The following is a 22,604-nucleotide window of genomic DNA, read 5'->3' on the forward strand; positions in this document are numbered from 1 at the left end:
CTGGTAAAATGAAGCTAGGTAAGATCAGATTCCGGCTTTATCATTTCAACTAGCCAAGTTTAGTCTTCCTTTTCAGCTTCACAGTCATTTCCTGAAGAACTGTGGATAGCAAGGATTTTTTGTTTAAAAGTCACAACTTCAAATAAATGTGTTGCTTGCCCTCAGGCTTGATATTAAAGACAGTTTCACAATGAGGGTGGCTCTTATTCAATTACATGTCATCCCGTCCCCCCCCTCCCTGTTTGCATGGGGAAGTGAGGCACCTGTTATACAAAGGCAATTGTTGACTGCATGCCACTATAAAAGACATATATATGTTTAGGTTCCATCATATTTTTAATATGCAGCTCTAAAAGCATCCATGTCACATTAAAAAAATCGCTTGTACCTACTTGTGAGCAACTTACTCATAAGGACTAAAATGCCAAGGTCCATGTCTATTCTGAAGGAACGATACGGATTCTACGATGCCCTGGGAGCAGTATGGCAGCTGACTCGAGTCAGCTTGACGAGTTTCACTCCTGCTAAAAACTCAGAGAAAAAGAAATTCTTTAAAAAAAATAAAGCCGAGTGTGATTTTAGTCTTTATATAGTGTGTGCTTTTCACAAATCTTTTCTTTTTTGAGCCCCATTTTCTTCTTTCCTGATGAAAGAAGAAACTGATGAAAACTTCAGTTGAGCCTCTTCAACCCAAATTTGTTTCTCATTTTGACTCCAGCTTTGGAGTTCCCAACACAAGGACATGGAGCTGTTAAAGCATATACAGAGAAGGGCCACAAAGATCATCAGAGGGCTGGAGCACCCCTCCTACGAGGACAGGCTGAGATAGTTGGGATTGTTCAACCCAGAGAAAAGGCAGCTCCACAGAGACCTTATAGCACCATTCCAGTATTTGAAGAGAGCCTGCAGGATAGCTGGAGAGCAACTTTTGACAAAGGCATGTAGTGACAGGACCAGGGGTAATTAGAAGAATCTAAATTTAGATTAGACATTAGGACAAAATTCATCACGATGAAGGTGGTGAGGCATTAGATCAGCTTGCCCAGAGAAATTGTGGAGGCTCCAACCCTGCAAGTGTTCAAAACCAGGCTGGAAGAGGCCTTAAGCAGTGTGCGGTAGTAGAAGGTGCCCCTGCCCATGGCAGGGGGGTGGAACTAGATGATCTTTAGTTCCTTCCAACCCACACTCTTCTGTGATTCTATGATCCCTCTACTCATATACTTCTTCCTGACAGGCAACACAACAATCTCTGGATGTTGACTATCACCTTCCATATACTTTGAATTACAAGTTCTGTAAATAATTTGCCCAGTCTAAATTGTTATCAACCAGAGGGACCTTTTTTTTACCTCTAAATAGCAACTTTGCATAAAGACACAGGGCCTTATAAACATTATTAGGGTCAGCACCAGTATAAGTGGAATAATGATACATGTTTTGCCTGTCTCAAATTCTCCGTGTAACACATGCTTCCTGCATGCCCCCAGCTGTCTGTGCAGCAGGCTGTGGGAGAGCAGCCATGCACAGCAGTCCCATGGGTAACTCCTGGATGTCTGTTCTCCATAACCATACCAGAGAGAGTCCATGTTTTTAAGGATGCTTGGCTGTGACTGGCTGATCAGTCATTAGGTCTGCTCCTTTGCTCTCACCTGATACGAACACAAGGCTGCACTGACTTACAATGAGCTGTGCTTAGGTAAATTTAAGATTTGAAATCTGAGCAGGTAAGATGAATTTCAGAGTTAGGGACACGGTCTTCACTATACATGTTACGGTCAGGTCCTGCTGCAAGACAGCTGCCCCCAGTGGTCACCATACCACTTATAGTAATTTGCAATAAGGATGACTACCTGCCTTTACTCTGAGTTACTTTCATCCCTGTACCCCACTCTGCCAGCATTCTCACAAATCGTACAGGAAACCTGGTGGCCATGACTGGCAGAAATATTAAGTGAAATGCCTCAGTGAAGAGGCTTCTCATGTGGGAACAACATCACTCCGTGATTCTTCATCAGTGTCTCATTGCTCATCCAACCCCCTTCACTCTCTATACAGACTTACCTGAGCTCCTCAGCTAGCAACACGGCCCACTTGTTTTCAGGCTTTCTCTGAAGAGTGACAAATGCTTGTGGTGATACCACTAATTTCACCACATATTTCTCTTAGCTATGATGCAAGTTGTAAGAACAGGTTTCTGAAGCTGCATACATGAGACCTCAGCTCTCCACTTAAAAAGAGCTGGGGAGAAAGCTTTGAAAAATGACCAGAGAGAAAATAGCAAGCTCAGACAATATACAGAAAAATAGAACACATTTTTAACTTGGTCTAAGCAAAGTCCACATCTCTTGATGTGTCTCCAGTACAACACTTAGAATGTCAGGCCAGGTGTGATACCAAAGCAGGAGTTGCCTGGAGTGTGTTCTTGGTGGTGGGGCTAGTGCCCACCCCTTCACCAGACCACCATGAAGATGGTAGACAGCTCTTGGGAGGTGCTCTGAGCTGCAACTCAACCAAGGCAATGCAGTGCTGGACTGGACCAAACAGCACAGGCCTTCGTGGAGGTGCAGCACCCACAGCTACATGCAGCTCTCACTTCTCCAGATGAACTCAGCATCCTGTTTAGCACTTCATTTTGTGCACAGCCAATTGTTTTTTTCACTGAGGAAATAAGGTCTCCCCGTTCAGCGTGACACATACATAAATACATACCCACATACACACACGTGCATGTGTGCACATAGACAGCAGTTACTTAAAGCCCTATGGGTATCTTCTTTCATATTTCTACCTTGTGGCTTGAGGAAGCCAGGAAATGTAAAAAGCAGTCAAAATGCTAGGGGGAAAACTGGAGAAAAATGCCTTTTCCACAGAAAATACAGAGCAGTTCTCAGGCTGATTGACACAGACCTGCAAGCTCACTTTGCGCACTGCTTCCTCCTCCTCCTGTTCCTCCTCCATGGTGGCTTCTCAGGGGTTTCCATGCCACAAGCACTGACCAGGTACTTTGCTCAATCAGACCCACTGCTGCCAAAGACACCTTCTCCCCATAAATTCAGACTTTAACCAGTGCTTATTTCAGCTATTAAATTCAGTTACTATAGTACATCACCTCTCTTAAGATTTTAATCAGCATTTTCACTGGCAAGTCTTACTCTAAGAATTATAAAACTGCCTGTATAATCTTGATTACCACTGAAATTTAGAACCCACCTCCTTGGCTCATGGCTGTTTCTGTCCTGCTTACTTGATCCCTATTTGCAAAAACTGATCTAAATTAGTTTGGCAAGTTCAGTTAATTCTAGGGATAAACAATTCCTGCTGACATTAAAAGCCATTTCTTTCTGGTGTGCACAAAATGATGGAAATATCCAAAGTTACCTGACTACAACATTAAAGAATTAATGTATCTTTTATAGATATATCTATATCTTCATAGAGGTTTATTTTTCTTTCAAATATTGATTTTTTTCTTTCCCTTTTTTTTCCCCCTCTTAGGAATGCAACAAGAATTTAACCATTTACTTTGTTTTTAAACACTGAGTATTTTGGGCATAGTGCAGGGTTCTTAATGGGAAGGCAATCACAGGAGGTTAAAGTCTTTCAAAATAAATAGCAGTACCTCGGTGCCTATAACCCATATCACTTCAATGATCTGTGCAGTATGTGTTGGCATGATTTATGTAGCAATTTTTAAAAAATCTGCAGTGTTTGTTTAATAACAGAGAATGATTGATGGGTTCCTAACTGCACGGTGACACAATCAGTCAAGTTATTACAGCTGGGAGTTTGATAATTTCTGAGTTACAGCCATTACAGCATGTCATTACAGTCAACTGCCAGAAGTCGTTAGGGTATCAGTGACCTGACAAAAACCGCAGTGAGATGAGATCTGTTGCAGAAGATACCACTGACAGCTCATCTCTCCTGCCTGGTCATGTTGCTGTTTGGCTTCCCTGGCTCTCCTACACTCCTTTCCTGATCCTCCTTGGTAAAGTAAATATATCATTTAGACCAATGAGCAATTCCTTCATGTTCTGCTCTCATCCTTGCCCCTTCCAAATGTTAAAAGACTGGTACCAGCAGAGTAGGAAAGGCTGCTTGAGTCCTAACAGTCACTCTCGCTTTGTGACAGGCAACCTCATAGACAAAGCCACCACATGCCCTGGAAACATGCTTCATGGGGAACCACTGGAACAACCTTAGTTCCTTTCTGGAAAAAATATCCCAGGCTTAAGTTTACATACAATATATTATGTCTAGGTCTTCAGGTATTTATTTAAAACAAGAAGAAAAATAGAGTATGAAAGAAATTGTATTTATCTTTTATTATCTTTTTTTTACAAAAATAAACAATTTGAGAAACAAAAGCACATTTTTTTCCTGACTGTACAAACTACAAATCAGTATGACATTGGTCACTTCAGCATTTACTTTATTACTTTCACTGAAAGCAAATTCTCTAGACACACCATGCCTGTAAAACACATTTTATAGAGAGTTAAGGCTACCATTTATTTGACATTATTAAGGTCATTTACTTTATTCATTCTAAGAATTAGCAAGCAGTGCCTTAGAAAACCAAAGATTTGGAGATAAAAGATAGGACTAACTGCAACTAGTACTGTTCTACTAGCTGAATTGCTTTGCCAGAATGTCAGAGATGTGGCTTCCTGAACAATTCAAACTTGATTCAACAAAAGCCATAAGCACAGGCTTAATTGTAAGCATATGCTTAGGCCTATCCCTTATTCAGTAAAGCACTCAGCACTTGGCTAAGTACTCTTTCAGTGGGACTATTCATATGCTTATGTGATTTGCTAGACCTACAAAATGGCTCTTTTAAATTAGAAATGGAAGTTTATGATAATATTGGAAGCAAAATTAAAATTAGCTAGTCTTGCAATTCTAAACATAACCAACATAACCAACTCCTTCCTTTTGACAAATATGCCGGCATCACATATTTGATAGCTTTAACACAAATGCTGATTGTCTTCAGTAATGTTTGCTGTTCCACTTACAAAATGATATGCTTCAGTTGCTCTGTGGTGATTGTATGTCCTCAAATAAACATCAGCGCAGAGAACACAGACATTATCAACTTCTATCCTTGTACACACACGTACAGGTCAGAAACATGATGCTAACCTTGGTTAGAAAAGCCGGAGCTGCCAGCTGATTTATAACCAAAATTACACCCTAACAGTGTATCATATCTTGTATTTTGCTTTTTTGCTTGGTTGGTTAGGTGTTGTTTTTTTTTAATCACATTTTCAAAATGTTGTTTTATTGCACATTCATCCTGGTCATGCAGGTTATTTCTTTAAAGTTTTGTTTGGCACTCTATAGATTAGAATGAGTAATAGTGCAATTATCTTTCCAGCCACAGCTGCCTTCTACCTAACAGCTGTCTATATTTATATACAAACAGCTCCTGTCACTCATGAGTCAGACTGAGCCACTTTATGTGTCAGTCTGTCACCTTCACATATGTTATCTTGTCAGGATCAGGCATGATATGATTTGAGGCCATCTTGAAGAAGACAAGCTGCCGACCTGCACCAAATAGGAAAAGTGGAGAGGGTGGGATTAGAACTGATGAGCAAAAGGCTGCCTACCTTAAAATACTGACATCTCATATTCTTCTTCATCTCGTGCATTCTTCAGGGAACCCAGTACTGAACTCTCTCTTTTAACTCACATCATCATTGCCTTTTCTTGCAGTAGAGGCCACAGAGATACTTTCCACCTCTGCCTCCCTTCTCTATAAACTTCAGGAAGTCAAATGCTATTTCCTCCCAGCTATCATTCTAGGGGCCTCCCATAACATTATTTTCTTAAAAAGTATCACGTAGCAAGTGGGATGCCTCAACTACTTAGAAACTTTCCATGGTGAGATTTCAGGGACTCAAGTGCTCATGCATCAGGAACAACATGGTAAAGGGAATAGAAAGTAAGATGAATGCTACCATGTCTCATTTGCTTTTAATATTTTAACCTGAGACAGGAGCTGCTCTGAACTTCCTGAGAAGTCCCCTGTGCCCTAGTAATTACTTTTTTAGTATATTAATTAACTTCAGTGGTCTCACTAGAGGTAGACTGACATTATGACCTAGGAGTCACCAGTTTGCAACAAGCAAGGTTAATATAAATTAGTTTTCTCTAGGTTCCATAGCAGTCTCTGTTCACATCTCCCAAAAGCACAATAAAAGCAGAAAGACATAGCATCTAGGTAGTACACTGCTTAAAACACTCTGAAATACATAAAATATCTAAAGTTTCTACTCATTTGTGATTCTTTCAGAGCCAAGGACCTGCTAGGCATGTGTGTACACACCACAATCGGCCTGCCTACCTAGCTGTGGATGTATATTTATATTATTCAACCAAGTACAACTAAAGCATCCAACTGCACACAAGAGTCAGTTTTGACTTCAAGGTTAAGAGATGGTGTGATCGCAGCAGTACAGACAGAAAGCTAAGGCCTAAATAATTTACCCCACCAAAGTCTGGACCAGAGTGAGGACTTAATTGGTTTTCCAAAGGTATGACTTGCATCTGCCACCCTTCTTCTCAAAGATAGACGCAGAGGAGTTGACCTGACCCCAGAAGAAAATGTCAAACCAGGAAGAAAAGAGGAGTGGAGATGACATGCAGCAGACAGGATGGGAAAGGCCCCATGTCCACAAGCAGCTGTCATAGAAAGAAAATTCACCTTCACTTCAGTAGGGGTTTTATCTCGGGAGAAGATTACGAAAGAACATGTATTTGGTTCACTGCACCTTACAGGCAAACATGTCTTTCTTCCTTTACCTTTCAAGGGGTGCAGGCTTGGGAGCAGCTGTGGCATTCACCTCTTTGAACCCCTCAACCAGAGATTTTTAGCAGAGACTTTTAACGTTTCTGTTTCTCAGATTGTTCTGAAGTTGCTTGAAATAGGCACAATTCCGATGCAGAAGCAGTGACCCAGGCACTTGATGGCAATCAGCACCAACTGCCTGCCTTCACAGGGGAACCACATTGGGACTACTACCTTTTTAAAAATGTGTTTTTCTTTTCAGCAAGTGTATTCTATTAAACAAGAAAATGAGTTGTAGTAGCAAATGGGATTTCCCCCAGGAAGTTCTATTTCTACCTGTTTATAAAACCTTCCTTCTCATTGTCCTGTTAAAGCCCTACTGCTAAAGCACAGTGGCAGGGCATCCATCTCTTTACACGAGCCAGGAAGTCCCAGATAGACACAAAGGAAAATCTGTTTGGTTTTGCCACAGATTCCAACCACCATATGGATTGGAAAGATTTCCTGTGCTTTAAAATAAAATTTCAGACTCTGCATTTTGGAGGCCTATGGTCCATGTGCTGTAGACCTCTGGTGCCAGATCCCCTGAGTTTGTCTGCAGATTCCTGCTCCCTTGACAGCTAGCAAAAAGAAGTCCCACCAAAAATGAAACTGCCTTAGCTTGGGCTTCAGCAACTATCTCACTTCTAGTTGTTGCTGGCAGCTCCCACAACCCAGCCTAGCATGCCCAAACTGTATGAAAACACTTAGGGCAGCCAGAATTCATGGCTCAGCTGCTGCTTCTGCTCTGTTGCAACCACAACTTACCTGTCCAAGTTGTTTGGTTAGTTAGGACGAAAGCTTTGCACTGGGAGTAGCTGTCACAGATCTCAATGGCTTCATTGACGTCAAACACAGAGAGGAGGCAGCCCTTATGATGGTAAGATGGCCAGCACCTGTAGTTCTCATCAGGAATAAAAGCTTCAGGCACTCGTCTGTACTCTGCAAATAACCAGTGTAAAGCAATGGTTTTGAAGGCTCCAGCAAATAGCTTGTTTTTAACAGGCAAGGTTTATTAAACAGCTTAGGAAATATGATGGAAAAGGTGATGGGCGAGACTGTGCCAGTCCTGCTTTACTCCCAAACATGTTTATATCTCTGCACTTTATTTTCCTTTTCCTTTCCTCCTTTCTTGTTACCTTTTTCTCCAGAGAGTGCCTGTAAATAAACAGTCTACACAAAAACCTTTCCCCTTCCCCACTGTGTAGTCGAGGCTCTGGTTTTATTAGGAGTTTTACAGGAAGAAAGTCCCTTTGAATAAACAGCATCCACTTAAATGAACTGACTCACAGTCCTACTTAACAGTGAGCAGGATTATCAGCATGACACCTGACCAGGCGTTCCCAGACCTCCCTCTCCCTCAGAAGGGCATGCCATTTTTCACCAGCTCCTTTGGAGAAGGAAGAAAAGGCAGGCTTTTAATTAAGCAAACTTTTTTTGCTTGCTCAGATTAGCACAGAAGGGGAGTCACTTGATGAGCCTCCAAAGAGAAGGAGGAAAAAAAAAAAGTAGTGGGAGCATGTCAGCATGGTCCATGCCCAGTGCCCTCACACTGCCCTGACAATTACTCCTCTCCTTTGGCTGCCCTTCAATCTCACTTGCCTTTATGAGCTACCTCTTATTCTCTGCTCTCAGCTCCTATCACTTTCTCAGCCATTGACACAGGTTTCTCTACTGAATGCATCAGCAAATTCAACTAATCATTTATAAACATTTCTATTCAGCATCCAGATACATAAATTGATGATTCCCTCCCCCACCCCCTATCTCTTCCCTTTGCATCCTACTCAAAAAAATAAATAACATTTTATACATCTCATTGCATCTATTATGGAAACCAGAGCTGCTGGCTCTGACTAACAGTCGGTTCTTAAGTCACTTTGGTTCAGGCATTTTCTGCCTGACATCTCAGATTCAGCCTACTAATATTTCAGGCAGCACATTGCAGGAGCACCTGCAATGGTAAGTGTGTCTGCTACTCTAAACTGCCAGCACTTCAGCTGGGAAAAAAAAATACACATCCACAAGTGCTCATTCACAATGAAATAGTGGGAAGTAAATGCAGTAGATGTATTTTTTTTTAAGCCTGGCTCATTAAAAGCATCATAAGAAACATTCACAAACAAGAAGCAAAATCAGAGGTGACGATGCCCTGCTTAAATCAAGAGAAAAAGAAGTTTCCAATAATTCAGAAACTCAGACTCACACAAGCTAAGACAAAACCCCAGAACATAAAAATGCAGTTTTATATTACAAATGGTCGTGTCTCCATCAAAAAATACATATCTATTTCTTCTGAAGAAAAGTGACAGCACAAATCAAACTGCTACTGGCTTGATAGGTCAACTCCCTTTGTTTTTAATTTCTGGATCAACTGTAGTGTGTAACAATAACCGAATGTAATTGAATGCTATTCTCCTATCTCTGTATGGTAATTGCTCAGTATTGATTTGTACCTCATAGCCAAGGTCAGTAAAATGGTATATGCAAATGAAATGCAAAGATAATCCATTCACCATTGTCAGCACCTTATACCAGTATCACCACTATCAGTATGGGGTATGCGCCACACTGTCTGGGATATAAAATATGATGACTATTCACAACTTTTCTTCACACGGCTACAAGAAGCACCACCTAACACTGCACTGTGCCAAACCCTGTGACATAGAGGACATTCACATTTGCTGCAGCAGCAATGAAGCATCTGCCTGATTCTCCACATCAGCAGGGAGTCGGCCCTTTCTGACAGTGCTGTTGGAGCCTGTCAGGCTCTACATCAGAGCTGGGAAGGAGCTGCAGCATCTCTTGGCATGCCATCAGGACACTAGGCAGCACAGTTCCACTTTACGTCATGTTTTTTTATCCATGCAGACAAGAACTGATCTGGAAGGAACTTATTTTGAATTACTGCTCTTCTGCACACAGATATGCCCCTTAATACACCTGCAGAACTTGCTTCTCAACACTGTTCCCAGTGCAGCTGTCAGGAATTAGGCTCCCGGCTGACATAAGCAGATTTCAAAAGTGCAGCAGTGATTTATGTGACCTGAAGCTCTGCCAGTCAGGAGATAATGTTCTCTCTCTTCACTGACTTCTTCAAGGTGATTGAACATGGTAAATCAATTGAGCAGTTTGGACAAATTAATTGATGGAGATGGGCCAGCAACAAGTGCAATGGTGATGGAGAGGTCCTGGCTTGTGGATGCAAGAAACAATGGAAACCTCCGTGCCATCATGCAGCAGAGCCCTGTGATTGTCTCTGCTCTCCTTGCTGCTCCCCGCCAGTTCCTACATGAGAAAAGCTACCACCATCTGCAGTGATTCACAGGAACAGGGTAGTGTAACAGGTACACAGCACTGAGACCCAAATGGAAAGAGCATTTTTCTTGACTGTGAGATGATCGAGGAGTATTCAGGGGAAAATACAGCCACTAGAGTCTAGGTGAAAGCATACACAGAATAACACAGGCTCCACAATGGCAGCTTCTGGCAGCTCTCCTGAACTGGTGCAGACTGATGAATGCCTGCAATTTCGGGATCTCAGCCTCCTACATAGGCTGCCTGCAGGGAGGGAGTAGGATGCAGCAAGCAGGAAGGGCAGGAAGGCAGCCCCTCTCCCTGTTTGCATGACAGACAGCAGTGATGGCTGCCTGGGGACAGCGTCCCTGAGGAGCATCCCAATGGGAAGGCAGCCAAGAAGAGCACAGAGTGGGAATGTAATAGCCCTGCACTCTGGCTCACACTCCCCAACCAGCCAGGTGCTCCTGCCACCCTAAGAAGCCAACACCGGATGTCCTCTTAAACTCTTACAGTCAGAACTGCTCAGAAACTCATTGCAACTCCAACTAAGCACTGGTCTGAGGAAATCACATTTCTCTCCAAAACTCACTTATCAAAGCAGGGCAGCTGCCTTCCTCATTTGCATGGTGAAGGAAAATATCCCTGGAATCTCTTGTTTACACAGAGATGAATTAGAGAGCTGACCTCTTAGCCCTTTTTTGTACCAGCTGTGAAGAAATGCACTTGTCTAACATGAACTAGGACACTCCTGAAGGATGCCCCTCCATTGAGATGTGTCCCAGCAATGATATGAGCCCCAGCCCTGACAAAAGCTGGGCTTCCCTATACCTTTAAATAAACATCTTTGTCATTACACTGTAGTTACTTACCCCATTTGTTTAAGGACAGCTTCAGCTCAGGTTTTTGTCTTGCCAAGACCTGAAACTTGCTTAAATGGAGTCCATGGAATTTGAAGGCTCATGGCAGTAAATCACATCATAAAAAGGTCAAAGTTCTGGTTGATTTCCAGACTAATGGTGTTTAAAAACCAATAAATACTTGCCTAATACTATAAATGCAGCCATAAATTTACACTTCTGTGTACATATACGCAACTTGACACAGACTATCAAGGTATCAGCAAAGAATAGATCAGAGAAATCCAAGACACTCTTACCAGTATCACAACAAAAAAGCATCCTCTGTGAGGATTGAAACAAATAAAACCAGTAAGCCAAATCTTGATGTCACTTATGCCATTACCATATGGCAGCTGATTCCCTGCTCGCAGTTCTACAAATAAATCCTATGAGGAAACACTTTTCCTGTTCTGCAAACATTTTAAAACTTTAAAATATCTTGCTGTGCTGAACCTGGGCAATCCTCAAAACTTTTGTGATATTTTCAATAGTTTTAAAATATTTTTACAAGTTTGCTCTGGTCAAACAAAATACACTGTTTCTATCAGGCCAAAACTCTCTTAGAAGTTTCTTGCAATATCAGCCAGCCCCTGCCAGTGATATCCAAACCAAGCACCTTTTCTTGACAGGTAAGAGAGGTATCTTTAAAAGCAATCTGCAACATCACTGAGTGGTGCAACAGCTATAAAAGAATGCAAATCCTCTAAAATTTTACTCTGCTTTTTTCCATCAAAAAGTGCCTGCATTGTCCCAAAGCTGAACACAATCTATAAACACTCTCATTTTCACTGTACTAGACTGAAACATATAAATAACCCCACAAGTATATAATAAACTATGTGAAACTGCCTGTGGTTTTCCCCTTTTAACTTGTTTGAATCACCCTAAATCTGACTTTAATCAGTCCTAATGACCATTTATTTCAGCCACAGCAGTCAGATTGCATTTTTAATACCAGCTACAGCTTCTTGTTGGAAATTTGCCCAGTTCTCTTTCCTAATTGTCACCTGCCAATACACTATGAGTCCCTGACAGAGATGCAACAGTGCTCATCCTTGAGAGAGGAACGACATTGCTTCTTTTCCTCTCCTTTTCCTCCACTCTCAAAGAGGAACACTGGCAGTCAGCTCTGGATTTGCTTTTAATTGCTTTGCTTACAAGAAAAGTAGAAAGAGCCAGATCTTGCCAATCTCAGAAAAAAATGGTATCGAGCAGTGCTTTGCTCTACAAACAGTCTCCATTGATTCCCAAGGAGCTTATGGAGAAGAGAACTGGATGTTAAATAGAAAACACTACACTTAAGTTTTTAGTATGCTTCATTTTATGCTGCAATTTTCATTCATGCTTCAGTATCTTACACTTCAACATGACAACAAGCCTCACAAAGCTGTCTGCGTTGTTGTGCCACAGAAAGCTATTTTTTGGTACGTCTCAGAAAAATGACATACTAGGCGTATCCCATGTGTCTCTGCTTTCGATCATTTCTGATTAATCCCAACTGTTTGGAAGGACAGACAGGCCTGGCAGGACATGGGTTTGCCATCAGACTGGGAGATAGTCCTGCTTCTCTGGTGAGTATTTCCATCCTTTGGCTGTTCCTGTGTGTGGGCTGGAAGCAAAGTCAGGCTTGTCTCTTTTTATATGCTTCTATTGTGCTTACAGTAAAGCCATATTTCAATCGGTATGCAGGCTGTCACCGAAACACAAATAAATAAGGAGAAGAACTACATGTTCCCTTACATTTTATTCCTGTTAACATGACACAGCTGGAGTGTTTTTCCTGCTCCGTGCCCCACATCCCAAGGCTGCTCATTGGGCTGTAGAGCTGCTCTGTACCCATGGCCATCTCTGCAGTGCACAATGATTTACTGAAGGCAGCTAGCCCAGTTCCTTGTAAGATCCTTGTAAACTGTATCTGGCCCACTTACTCATAGAAACAATGATGCTGATGATGGATGAGCCCAAAGGTGTCCAGGGTCATGGGGGGCTGGAGGGGGGAGGATATTTATGCTTACAGATAGATACCTACAGGATTTGCAAAAGATACTCAGGATTTGCAACAGATACTCAGGGTCTCCTTTAAAGTTCTTGAAAGGAGTTGAGGACCTAGCCCATCAGCAGAAAGCATTTTGCTGTACACTGCCAAGTTGGACCTGGAGAAGTTCAGCAATAGTAGAACATGTTGCTCAGTGAATAAGGCTTGTGGTCTGCACAGTGATGAAGATACTTGTGAGCAACAACCAATGGGTCACAATACAGCTATACAGCCCCACCATATTTCAAGTACCATATGGGTGCAAAGCAACCTGTTCCTGTATTCTCCTGTCTACTGAGATTGTCTGGCTACTGATGTGAAAGCCCTCTGTGCAAGGCAGGGCATAGGGGGAGACTTTCTGCCTCTGCCTGCAGCCCTGTGCACTTTTCCTCCTGAGCTGGCCACCAGGCAGCCCTCATGTCCCTGGGAAACAAATGCTTGACACACAAGTTCCAGATCAAGTGGGAATCTGGGCTGCAAAGACTGGACTGGCTCAACAACAGAGTCCAGAGGGTTGTCATCAGTGGCACAGAGTCAGCTTGGAGGCCTGTGGCCAGTAGTGTTCCCCAGGGATCAGTACTGGGTCCAGTTTTGTTCAATATCTTTACCAACGACCTGGATGAGGGGATCAAGAATACCCTCAGCAAGTTCACTGATGATACAAAACTGGGGTGGTGGGTGGATGGCTGACACCCCATCAGGCTGTGCAGCCATCCAACAAGATCCAGACAGGCTGGAGAGCTGGCTGAAGGCAAACCTCATGAAGTTCAGTAAGGACAAATGCAGAGTCCTGCATCTGGGAAGGAATAACACCATGCACCAGTCCAGGTTAGGGGCTGCCCTGCTGAAAGGCAGCTCCACAGAGAAAGACTTTGGAGTCCTAGTGGACAGCAAGTTCTCCATGGGACAACAACATGCCCTTGTGGCCAAGAGAGCCAATGGTATCCTGGGGTGTGTCAAGAAAAGTGTGTCCAGCAGGTCTAGGGAGGTTCTTCTCCCTCTCTACTCTGCCCTGGTGAGACCATACCTGGAATACTGTGTCCAGTTTTGGGCTCCCCAGTTCAAGAGCAACAGGGAGAGTCCAACAGAAAGCCACTAGGATGATTAGGGCACTTGAGCACCTCCCCTCTGAAGAGAGACTGAGATCCCTGGACCTGTTTAGTCTTGAGAAGACTGAGAAGGGATTTTATCAATGTCTAGAAATATCTGAGGGGTGGGTGTCAAGTGGAGGGGGCCAATCTCTTTTCGGTGGTGCACATAAGACAAGGAACAATGGGTACAAGCTTGAACATAGAAGATTTCACTTCAACATGAGGAGAAACAAAGTGAGGCTGACGAAGCACTGGACCAGGCTGCCCAGAGAGGTTATGGAGTCTCCTTCTCTGGACACATTAAAAACCTGTATGGATGCATTCCTGTGCAGACTACCCTAGGTGATCCTGCTTTGGCAGGGGGGTTGGACCCAATAATCTCTGGAGGTCCCTTCCAACCTCTAACGTACTGTGATACTGTGACTGCAGTGTGTTCCCCACTGCGCCTTCAAGGCCTTCAGCAGCATGCCTTTGCATTGTAGCCTGCCATAGGATATACAAACAGCTTCAATATTCCAGCAACCTTGCAGAATTTCTCTCATATACAGATGTGCATGAATATGCACCCCCCTGCCCCCCACCTCAATTTAAATAATTCTGGGGTGGATTTGCAATTTCCTAAGCAGGTTGCTATAGTGACTCTGCAAAATATTTTTTCAAAACACTGCTGCACTGTAAACATTTACATACAGCATAATCCTGCCAAGTTGTCTTAAAACAAAGGAAAATACAGAGTGTTTGCTTTATGTCCAACCTCCCAGGTTTTTTAGGATTGAGAATGTACTTTTAACTAACAACAGCAGCTAGTTATGCCTTTCTGTGGGCCTGCACACTCTCAGGACTAATAATGGGTCATCTATTAGCTTTAATGAATAACAAAGCTATCTGATTTACTAGCATTAGCTGATTTGATGCATTCTGAGTAAATTCTAAGTTAACTGAAGGGCCGGAGCTTATTTCAAGGGCCAGACACCCAGTTGGTACAAATCAGCATCAGCTGATTGAAGCAATAAAAATGTTGATACTGGGGCAGGACTTTACTGCTTAATTAACAACAATTGATTTTTTTAACAGCCTTCTTAATCTGGGCAATTAATGGAATGATTTAATCATTTTTAGATAACATATGTCAGAAGAAATACATGATTCTTGTTTTAATTCACATTCTTTTGGACTCCAGCAAGAGAGACCAACAGTCAAAGAAATATAAAAGTTATTTGTTCATGGTGTTGTTTTAAACACTGTAATGTCCCTGTATCAACATTAACAGTAATGTGATTTATGATTATAGAACACATATATAGCTATCAAATGTCTCACACACCTCTGCTCTGTTCCTAAGATACTAAGGCAAAGTCCAGAGCTTAATATAATTTACAACACTATAAAATCTTTTATAACTGAAGCACAGTGAAAGCTTAATATCCAAGACCTTCTGTAATATGACTGTCATCTTGTTAAATTTTACTTATGGGAACACTGGGGTTGAAGAACTTTCTTCATGTCACTTCCCTACTGATTATCAGTATCACCTTTCTCACTTCACGGTGTTCACAGGAGGGAGGGGAGGTCTTCCTTTCAAAAACATGGGTTCAGATAGATAATAGACTGTTTCCTTGAAGTTTATGTTTTAATTACAGCCCTAGATCACTTGCCCAAGATCATGATATCTTCTTTCTTAACACAAATTTACAATGCTCTGTACAAGGCAATTGAAAACTCAAAGCATTCATTCCTAAGAGAAATCCTAAAGCACCATTACTTGAACCTTCTGTAGTTTCTTTCCACTCCCTGCCCGCTGCCTGCTCCTTCACCACCCCCCCCCCAAAAAAAAAGCCAAAAACCCCCAATAAATTCTTGCAGTACTTGAATTTTAATTTTTCGCCAGTTCTGCTTTTAGGATTTCAAAATAGATCACACAGCAGTAAGGCCTTATTTTGTCACAACCCTTTAGATGGCAGAGGAGACTGGCATCACTAATTCCTGCAATTTCTATTGTTTGAGAGTAAAAATCCTGGGAGCCAGTCACACTGTGAAATTTCCAACATCTGCAGCAAAATCAATGCCAACCTGTGCCTGCCCAATCTTGGCACAACAGCATAAGAATGCAAAGCTCTGATTAACTCTGATCTGGCCTGAGAACCAAACCATATCTTAACCTAGTACTAGGTTGGAAAACACTCTCCTTGAACTTTACATTTCAGAGCAAGGCAGCAAAGGTTTAATAAAAACCCCACAATCTTAAAAATGTTTTTTCATTCCTTTCAGAGTAACACAGTGTCCTCCTAGACCCCAAAAAGGGCCAAAGCAGGACCTCAGCTGCCAGTGTGGAAAAGCATCACAGTTGTCCCTTCTCATCTGTCTCCTACTCTAACTGCCCATCAAGAGTTATGCAAAATACTCAGCCTGCTCTGCTCAGCTGTTCAGCCCTAGTTTTAGAGGTCAGGGTATCAGCTCACAGGGAATGCCCTTGAAGAGGTTGAACACACGGACAGCAGTCCCTTTCAGCACTACTGTCACCATCGCCTGCAACTTCACTGTACCACAGAAGAATTTCTCATTCTGTAATCTCTGGGCAATTTCTAATTAATAATTTCTAATTCCATATTCTCTGGACTGAGAACATTAAAAATTAAAACCAGCATGATATTACCAATCAAATACCAGCAGGGGAGGGAACATGTTTGGAGTAAAAGTGATATGAATGGATAGTCAGGAATATTTTCAGCCACACTATGAGACTTCTTCATACTTTTCTGGCAATGAAAGAGACTTAAAATAGAAATAAATTACAATCCCTTTTCTGTTTGAATAAAGCAGCCTTACAACAAACAAGAAACAGGCCTGCACTTCTTAAATGGATGGCAGCTAAGTCTGAAAACACATCTCATCTAAGTGTAATTTATACTAAGATATCCAGTTCCTTGTGCTTGACATTGGTTGAGGTCATTTTCTTATCAAATAACTCAATATTACACTCGGTCTTTAATGTAGACTGCCAAACATGCTAAGTATCTGCCTACAGCTTTTCAACATCTTTGCTCATGCTGTAGAGTACCTGACTGAGAGTGGTGTCCTACAAATCAAAAAGGCACATCAGGGCATTACTGACCACGAACATGGGTAGTGAATTCTGCATTATGTTATCCAGGACTCTACAGAATTAAACTAACACAAAAATATGTAATTATTACAGTAGCCAAATATACATGGAGCTCAGCTCCGTATTAGTAGAAATTTGGACTGTTATATTTAGGATTGCTCTTCTAAGCTTCCCTGAGATTCTTTACAAACATGACAACCACGTAAAATTCAAAACTTCATCTTGGAGTTAAATCTGTAATCAACCAGCATCACAGAAAAATTTTAGACCTCTTGGCACTTCTTCAACAAAGGACGTTTGTCTTATTGATTGTACTGCTGAAAATAATTTTGCTGCGTTGACAGGCATCACTCAGCACAGATTATGATGAAAAGCTGAAAACTAGAAAGTTAAATGAACGCCTGCAACGATTTTCCTGCCAGTTTTACAACAAAATAAATATTGAATTATTCTGATAAGCGGGTCAAATTCATCCCTGGTGTCATGGCCCTTTGAGGTTAACAGCACTAAGACAGGAATGAATTCGGCTCCTGTGCCTCCTTCACAGAGCAAATGCTACACTGAACTTTTCAAACTCCCTGTGCCAACATTCATCTTCATTTAGAACACATCCTCCCCTCTTTACTGAGCAAAGTCATAATTTTCCTATCAATTTGCAGTCAATTACATTGACAGCTTGACATGCGTACTGCATGTATGCAAAAATAATTTGCAAACCAGCTTTTTCAGTTGTTAAACTTAGCAGCCATTTTCATCACACATAATCTTCTTTGACGTGTGTAATTCCACAAGCTATCCTTCCAGGAAGAATATGCATCCCTTTGTATCATCACTGTTTGAATAGCATTTTGCATACCTGTGGTGCTGCAAAAATTTGAGATTTTTTTTTTAATCTATTGCTAGCAGAAGCTGAGGGACATGATTTCTCTTAAAAAGCAAGCAAAAATGTTATTCTTTCAATCTGTATGTGCCTACACTGCAAGAAATTCCCCCAAATCCCAAGAATTCCATAGGAGTAAGGTAGCTTGGTTAAATTCCCCTCAGCTGGTTGGCCATGTTCTGAAACTCAACAGCAGAGAAGTGTGTGGATTTGATGAAATACATTTTCCACAAATCTGCTATGGATTTACTTATCCCCATTACAGCCTGCTCACATCTGTGCATGTCCAGCTATGCCATTTAGTGAAAAAGGCTTCAGAAGGCATCCAGAAAGCAAAAAGCAGACAACAGATTATCATGTGCATGATTTCAAGGGCCACTGAGCCTTGTTTTCTGCACATTTGCCCTTTCAAACTCTAAAATGAAGACAAAATCTCCAATTTTAAGTTTCAAGAAAGACCTCTTTACCAGCTTTCGGCATCCAGGTTGTGTTCTGTAGGTACTCTCCACTCTTATACAGATTCAAAACTCTCTCTAGCTGAGCAGCTGTCTCATCTATTCCCCAGTGAAGTTCTCCTTTAAATGCACAGAAAAAGAATGAGTTAGATGAGGAGCAACCTGCACAGGACAGAACCATGCTGTGTTCAAATAAAGCTCTAAGCATTAGAGTCCAATGGTGCTTTGCTCTATGGTGACGTTGTAATAGGGACATGAAGTCCCACAAGTTACTATGAACTCAGTTTCGTATCCGACAAGAGCCATGCATGTCAAAGTCTGCCTCATCTAGCTGAGAACCCCAGGCCTACAGGCAGAAAACATGGCAGTTAGCTCCCCACAAGGAACTAACTTTAGCCAGTATAGTGAATTCCAAAGGCTTTGCTTGTAATTCAGCATCATTAACTTCCCCTTCAGATACATACAGGGAAGTCCAAGAAACCCCTAGGATAATGCACCGATACCCCTCATATCAGATTTACAGACACATACAACTACACTTGTCCCAAAGGCACTACTTTGGTAATTAAAAACAATGGTAATGTCACTAGCCTCTGGCTTCTTAAGTATAAAAGCATCACTGCTACCATTGGCATTGGGAAGTGTTTTGGTCTGATCATTAAACTTCCCCTTGCCAGGGACAGGAGTTCCTCAAGACCCTACAAGGAAGTGAAATCTGATGCAGTTCACTCCAGTGCTGAGGTGTCAGAAGAAAAGTCAAGAAGGTGCTAGTCTCTTTTCAGTGGTGTCCTGTGATAGAACAAGGGGCAATGGATACAAACAGGAACACAGGAAGTTCCACTTCAACATGAGGAAAAACTTCTTTACTTCTAAGGGTGACAGAGCGTTGGAACAGGCTGCCCAGAGAGGTTGTGGAGTCTCTTCTCTAGAGATTTTCAAGACCCATCTGGATGTGTTCCTGTGTGACCTGCCCTAGGTGATCCTGTCAGGGGCACTGGACCCAATCTTCAGAGGTGCCTTCCAACCCTTGCCATTCTGTGATTCTATGAAGCACCTCTGTGAAGCCTGCATAAAATCTCAGGTATATGGTGCCTTTCTTTCCTTCTCTGTATTGGGGAAACTCTATCTTGGATAGAAAAACAATCTGGTTCTATTGCAGGGAACATAAAAAGCAGCATCCTTCCTATCCAAAGCATGTTAGTTACACTTAAGAAGGAAATTACTTGGCATTATCATGTTTATTGTGATTACCTGTTGCATTGACTATCTTATCCAGTAATGGTCTCAGTGAGGATGGAGCACTGTGTGGAAGAAGATATGTAAAAAAAAACCTGCAATAGAGAAGTAATCCATGTTGAAAAAATTTAAAAATAATTTACAAATGTCTGGTAACTATTAAACAACATAAGGAATAAAATTCCTATTGCAAATAAGTCACTGACCTAGTCAGGAAATATAATCATATTCTACAGTCAAATAAATACATAGCTGAGACTATTCACATAGCTGTCTGGCATACCTAGACCACACTGTTACACACAAAGCTGCCTTGTAACTACATGTAAGTGTTCCATTAATACAGAAATTTGCTGTTAAGCTCCACGGATTGTGACTATTTGCAAAGCTGTCTATACTTTAAAAAAACTAAAAGGATGCCATCAACTCTTTGGGTTTTTTTCAGACTCTAAAGTGCAGAAATACAGTATCTGCTCATTTCAAATAATTGACTATTACTTTCTTCTCTACAGTTTTCTTAGACATTCAAATTAATTGCCAAGGGAAAGCTATCCTCTATTGTTTTAGTGCCACTGCAATTCAGAATGTCTTCTCTGTTCTCATCATTTATCTGAATTGAAGATGAGTTCAGGTAGATATTCACTGACGGATGTACCTTCTCCATTTTAACATTTTTAATTACAAAAATAAAAAACAATATGCCTTTACCGTAACTTGAAGTACAATTAATTTTCACATTCTTCCTTTAAATTTCTATTACTCTGCCAATATTACTACCTGTTGGAAACTCAGTGTCATAGTAACCTAAGATGGAAATGGGCAGTTCAGGATATGACAATGTAAGCAGAACTATCAGACATAAATATTAGGTAAGAAGTACAATAGGAACACAATTAGGAAATTACCCTGCATTACATATAACCCACAGAGCACAATAAATGTTTTTTTCATATACAGGGACCACATTGTCAAACAGAAACCTCCAAGAACTCATTTCAGAAGGCTCAGACAACACAGCAGATCTCCTGCACAAGCATAAATTAAAAAATAGATTTACTGACAGCAAAAATTGGTCATAGACACAGCTGGGTTTATCTCCACGTAGGTTTTCTCTAGTGATAAGTATGAAACATCCATATAAGTACGTACAGAAATCTAAAGAGCAGCAGAACATTTGTAATGAATAATTTGTCTGGTAGATTTTACTTCACTTGCTTTTGCTTAGAGATTATCCATAAAGCAAACTCCAACTGATGTTGAATAGTTCTTTACAAAACTTCAGTAAATGTCATTTACTTTGTGCTGGATGGATGCAAGTCATGAAGGTTATTGTTTTTCCGTGGGTGTAGAAATATATGACTTGTTCTAATGCAAACACCCACATAAGAAGTTCTGACATGTAGAGACACTGGTGCCTAAACAACTTGATTGCAGGAACATTTATATTCAGGACCAGTGTATTCCCTTGTGATCTGCATAACACGAATTGTCAGATCCTCTAACATTTGTTCCTACAGCCTTTTTTTCCTTTCTTTTTGAGAACAATACGATCTTAACTTTAAATTGTAATGGAGAATTCATCTCTGACACTGGTTAATAGTTCAAAATATTAATTATCCCTACTTTTAAAGCTGTCCAGTCCTTTGAAAATTATTCCTCCAAACATTTGGAGGAAAACCCATAATGACGAATTTGTGGCAGAAGGTAACTATGCAAAAATCAAGATGGACCAGTTCTTGCATAGTAGTTTTTTCAAAAATGTTTTCTCTCCTTTAATTATTTACCTCATAAAGAAACCAGCTAGATAGGCTAATTATGCTTTCAAGGCTAGGGTATGCTGTATTTTACAATTACAAGGGGTTTCTTCATTGTTTGACATATGGTCGCCTTTGACTTCAACCTAATGGCACCAGCAACCTTTACTGAAGGCATCTCTAATCCTACAGCAATGAGTGCATTCATAAAAATCTGAAATTTAGTGGCCTACCCCTAATGAAGTGAGGATTTAGGCTTTCAAGACAAGTGCACAGTTTGTTGACAGCGCTGTAAAATGGGTGGTAGCAGCCTACTATAACACGAATCCACTGTTGAACAACACGCCACTGTCTCTATCAAATCAAGCAAAAGCAGGGGCTGCAAACACTGGGGCACTGTGTGAGCATTACACGTTGGTGCATGGCTCACAGGCCAAGAACTGTAACGGAAAGAGACTGCTTCCTTCAGCCAGACCAGCAACCTGCTGCAAGCCCACCACACCACAAACACATCCCCACTTACAAGCAAGATGGATGGGTGTCTATTAAGGTTTTTTATCCAGACCAGTAAAACAATCTCAACCAAAAGCTAGCAAGCCAAGTAAGATCTTTAAGTCAAGCACACGGAAATGGAAAGTTTTGCAGAACACATTACAAGCTGCACTGCAGAACTGCAGATGGTTGTCATGTGGTGCAGACCATTTCAGCGAGGTCAGCTAATGCAACATGCACACTGGTGAGTATCCTTGGACCAAAGCAGAGACTCTCTCTGGAGAAGCCTCTTCTTACTGTGGTCTGACAGGCAGTGAATGGCATGATACTTGAAAGGGAAGTCCAAGAAATGAACACACCATATGGCACTGCTTTGAGATCTTCCATCCTTCTACCTGGATGCTGTTTGCCTCAGCAATGCCTGTCAGCTGAAGTGGTGGCAGCAGGAGGAGCATGGCACTGGGCATCAGCTACCAGCTCCCTGAAGAGCAACAATACAGCTCTTCCAGTATCCTGCA

General features: G+C 41.5%; 1 protein-coding gene across 1 annotated transcript in view; it reads right to left on the reverse strand.

Annotated features, from left to right (window-relative positions):
• Positions 1-5,470: 5,470 nt before the first annotated feature.
• The window catches only part of PKDCC (protein kinase domain containing, cytoplasmic), a 36,749-nt gene continuing 19,615 nt past the window's right edge, over positions 5,471-22,604 (reverse strand). Inside the window, exons 4-7 of the mRNA XM_054399090.1 lie at positions 19,856-19,935; positions 18,617-18,724; positions 7,607-7,780; positions 5,471-5,556 (exon numbers count right to left, since the gene is read on the reverse strand). Of these exons, the coding sequence (XP_054255065.1) occupies positions 5,471-5,556; positions 7,607-7,780; positions 18,617-18,724; positions 19,856-19,935 (448 nt within the window). The remainder of the gene's footprint in view (positions 5,557-7,606; positions 7,781-18,616; positions 18,725-19,855; positions 19,936-22,604) is intronic.

Source organism: Indicator indicator, chromosome 2, assembly GCF_027791375.1.
Source record: "Indicator indicator isolate 239-I01 chromosome 2, UM_Iind_1.1, whole genome shotgun sequence".
In the NCBI taxonomy this organism is placed as follows: domain Eukaryota; kingdom Metazoa; phylum Chordata; class Aves; order Piciformes; family Indicatoridae; genus Indicator; species Indicator indicator.